Source organism: Arachis ipaensis, chromosome B04 (assembly GCF_000816755.2).
Source record: "Arachis ipaensis cultivar K30076 chromosome B04, Araip1.1, whole genome shotgun sequence".
In the NCBI taxonomy this organism is placed as follows: Eukaryota; Viridiplantae; Streptophyta; class Magnoliopsida; order Fabales; family Fabaceae; genus Arachis; species Arachis ipaensis.
Genome location: NC_029788.2, coordinates 3,800,948 through 3,804,339, shown reverse-complemented (window position 1 = coordinate 3,804,339; position 3,392 = coordinate 3,800,948). Strand labels below are relative to the sequence as shown.

General features: G+C 29.2%; 2 protein-coding genes across 2 annotated transcripts in view; both read right to left on the bottom strand.

The window, feature by feature from the left end:
• The window catches only part of LOC110271403 (endoglucanase 24-like), a 3,467-nt gene extending 3,008 nt beyond the window's left edge, over positions 1 to 459 (bottom strand). The window contains exon 1 of the mRNA XM_021122302.1: positions 381 to 459. Within this exon, the coding sequence (XP_020977961.1) occupies positions 381 to 459 (79 nt within the window). The remainder of the gene's footprint in view (positions 1 to 380) is intronic.
• LOC107635857 (endoglucanase 10-like) overlaps positions 795 to 3,392 on the bottom strand; it is a 4,385-nt gene continuing 1,787 nt past the window's right edge. Inside the window, exons 2-3 of the mRNA XM_021120132.1 lie at positions 2,527 to 2,810; positions 795 to 1,377 (exon numbers count right to left, since the gene is read on the bottom strand). Coding sequence (XP_020975791.1) covers positions 877 to 1,377; positions 2,527 to 2,810 — 785 coding nt within the window. The 3' untranslated portion in view covers positions 795 to 876. The remainder of the gene's footprint in view (positions 1,378 to 2,526; positions 2,811 to 3,392) is intronic.

Sequence of the window (3,392 nt, the reverse complement as noted above, 5' to 3'; positions counted from 1 at the left end):
GACAAAAGATATTAATTCGACGAAGATAGGAAACCCACCATAATTAAAAAATTATATTAATAAAAAATATGAAAGAATTAAGAGTGAATACCTATCCGACCCCTGACAATTACCTCGAAAGGACGAGACTCTCAAGAAAAAAAACACCAAATTCGATCTCTAATATTTTTTTTTTGGACTGATTATAGCCTTTGTGCCAAAAAAAATAACATTGATTTTTTTTTTTGTATAGAGACCTCGTTGTCCTTTTAAGGTAATTATCAAGGGTCAGGTTGAATTTTTTTTTTGTTAAATGCCTCGTTGTATTTCGAAGCAATTGTGAGGAGCTGTTTTGGATTTTTCTCAAGAATTAATTAGAGACTGAAAATTCTAAATGGTACTTTTAGTTCTCATGGTGGTAGCTGTTGGTGAATCTGGCAGAAGAGTGCATATGACAATTTCGGCGGTTTCTCTATACATCTGAAGATCGAGGTCCTCGTCAATTGTAATGTCTGTTGCACCAAAAAAGTTAATCCTTGACAAAAGAACCTAGTTCAACATCACAGAAAACCTGGGTTATGTTCAAAGTAATAACAGAAGATTTATCCAAAATAAATGTGCCTAAAATACCAAAAAAAATGTGCCTAATTCACCTATGTTCTTCCTAATTCATTAGGTATACATTTAAGAGAACACTTTAAGCACATGTCAGGACACTATATTTTGTTACTCAAAACCATTTGGATGCTACAGTTTATCATAAACAACTATACCACGGTTATACTAATCCGTCACCAAAATCAGCAAACCAATATAAAATATATGTTAGAATATAAATACACATTGAAAATAAATTAAACCACGTATATTTCTACACAAATACATTGGTGACTGGTTTTAGTGTACGAATAACATTTTTGTATCACAAATATTCCAGAAAGTGACACTAATAATTTGTACCTGGATTGCAGCATGCTTATCATCCCAACTAAACCATGAGAAAGAACCAAAATTTGCAAATGCTTTTGCATTCTGTAGGGTGACATAATTGAGATATGATGGATCCTTTGTTGCATGGTAGAGCCAAGTAGCAGCCCATAAGAGTTCATCACCAAAACCAGATGATTTATAAAAGGGGTTCACTTGAGGAATGCTAACACTGTAAGAACATTTGAAAGTGTCAGCGAAGGTGAAGAGCTGTTGAGCATGAGCGAGGAGGATTCCGGAATAAGCGGGATCCACGTTCTTGAAAACAAGAGATGCTGAGGCCATTGCCGCTGCAGTTTCTGCTGCTACTTCTGCTCCTGGATATGATGAATTTACTTCAATCACTGGCCTTTTCTCATTTGTATCTTCAGGTCTTTCCCAACAATTGTGATCCACCCCAGGATCCCCAACCTTCAATCACAAAACAAAAATCTATTCTTACTAATTTTACAATTAAAATATGTTACATATCACTTTTATATTACAATTAAAATAATTTTTTTTCCAAAATTAAAGAGTTCTCTCCTCTTATATCTCTCTTTCTTTTTGTCTCTAATTCTTTCATACATTATCTTTCTTATATATCATTATTAATAACTAATTATAAATTTAACCATCAAAATATACATGACATTCTCTAATTACAATTACAATTAAAATAAAAATATTGAAATTGAAATTATTATATTACTAATTTTACAACCAAAATGTATCACATATCACTTTCTCATTCTAATTTAATCAAAAAGAAAAAAAGGGCTAGCAAAAACCTAAGACTAAGATTTAAAAGAGGAGTCAAGTCTTTTGAAAGGTTTCAAAAAATGCTTTTCGAATCCAATTGAATACACAAACAATTGGTTTACGGTATAGAAGAAATACATGTATATGTAATACTAGATATTGAATGTTAACGAATTATCTAGAAACCAACTATAAATATAGTTATCCAACTTTGTCCTACTGTCAATTTCGATAGGAATTCAAAAAAACGAAGCCCTTCTATATTCATCTGTAATTATGAATTGAATCTTGATAAATGACTAACGAAATTGAATCAAGAAAACTCTAAAAGAATGGTTCCAAAATCTTATTTTAAGGGAAGATAAGAACAAAAATTGTGTGGATTTACAAAAACTATGAAAATAGAAAAATAGAGAAATATCGAAATAGTTCCAACAGTTTAATAAATATTCTTTCTTTATTTTTTTTTTCATTTTTTTCCTCAATTATAAAAAAAGAATTAAGATTAATTGGGATGTAATGGTGATGGCATAGAAATAGTGAATTGAATGGTCAAATGTGGATTGAGTTTGAAAAAAGAAAGGCATTTTAGTCTGAAGAATTATTTTAAAACAAAATTTAATGGTTAGGGCCGATTTTAGAAAAAAAAATTTGAGACAATTTTGATTTTCAGCTAAAATTATAACTATCAAAATCGTACTTAGTCTTAATTATAACAACATAGCATATGATGGGATATGACAAATTAAACAAGATTATGTGAAAGTAAAACACAGGGTTCAAACTCCGAAATCAATCAACAAAAAAAAAATGATTCACCTGAATGTAAAGAACATCTTCAAAAGGATGAGCATTGATAAGATAATCAGTGATCCACTTAAGCGAATCCTGAGCATATTGTAGCTGCTTCACAGCTTCCATTTTATTCCCATATTCAAGAATCGACCATGACAACATGGTTGCAGTGAAGGCCATTGGGAAACCAAATTTCATGAGATCACCCGCATCGTACATTCCTTTACTTAGATCCAAACCTGCTTCTTTTCCATCTTTCAGACTTGAATCCCCTCTCCATGGAATTCTGTTGTTCTGCAACTTCCCAGCTGCATGCAATACCATTATTTTTCAATTGTTAACATGTCAACACTAATAATCTAATAGTAAAATTGTTGGTAAGGTATATTTTTTGTCTTTTTAACGTTTGCGATTCTTTTAAAAATTATCTAAAATGTTTAGTTGCATTTAATTTTGTCTATTTTTGTCAAATTTATCCTTAAATGTTAACTTCATATAAAATGTTAGAGACAAAATAAAAAAATATTAGAAACAGAATTAAAAAAATAAAAAATATTAAAGACAAAATTGAATAAAATTAAGCGTTAGTAATATTTTTAAAAAAAAATTGCAACATTAAATAAAAATATACTTTATCAATTTATCCTAAAGTTTTTCACTTGAACTATGTTAAATATACTTATTTTATTAGCGCTTTTTTTAAATCAAACTATAGTAACTTTATTTATGTTATCTACCTACCACTATTAAACTTAATTTCTCATGCAATCCTTCGGAAATATAGTCTTATATTTTTTTTTTCCGAGTAATGTTACAGTGATAAAAATATTTATTATTTTTATTAAAATTAAATTTTAAGTATTAAATAATTTTAAATTCTAATTTAATCC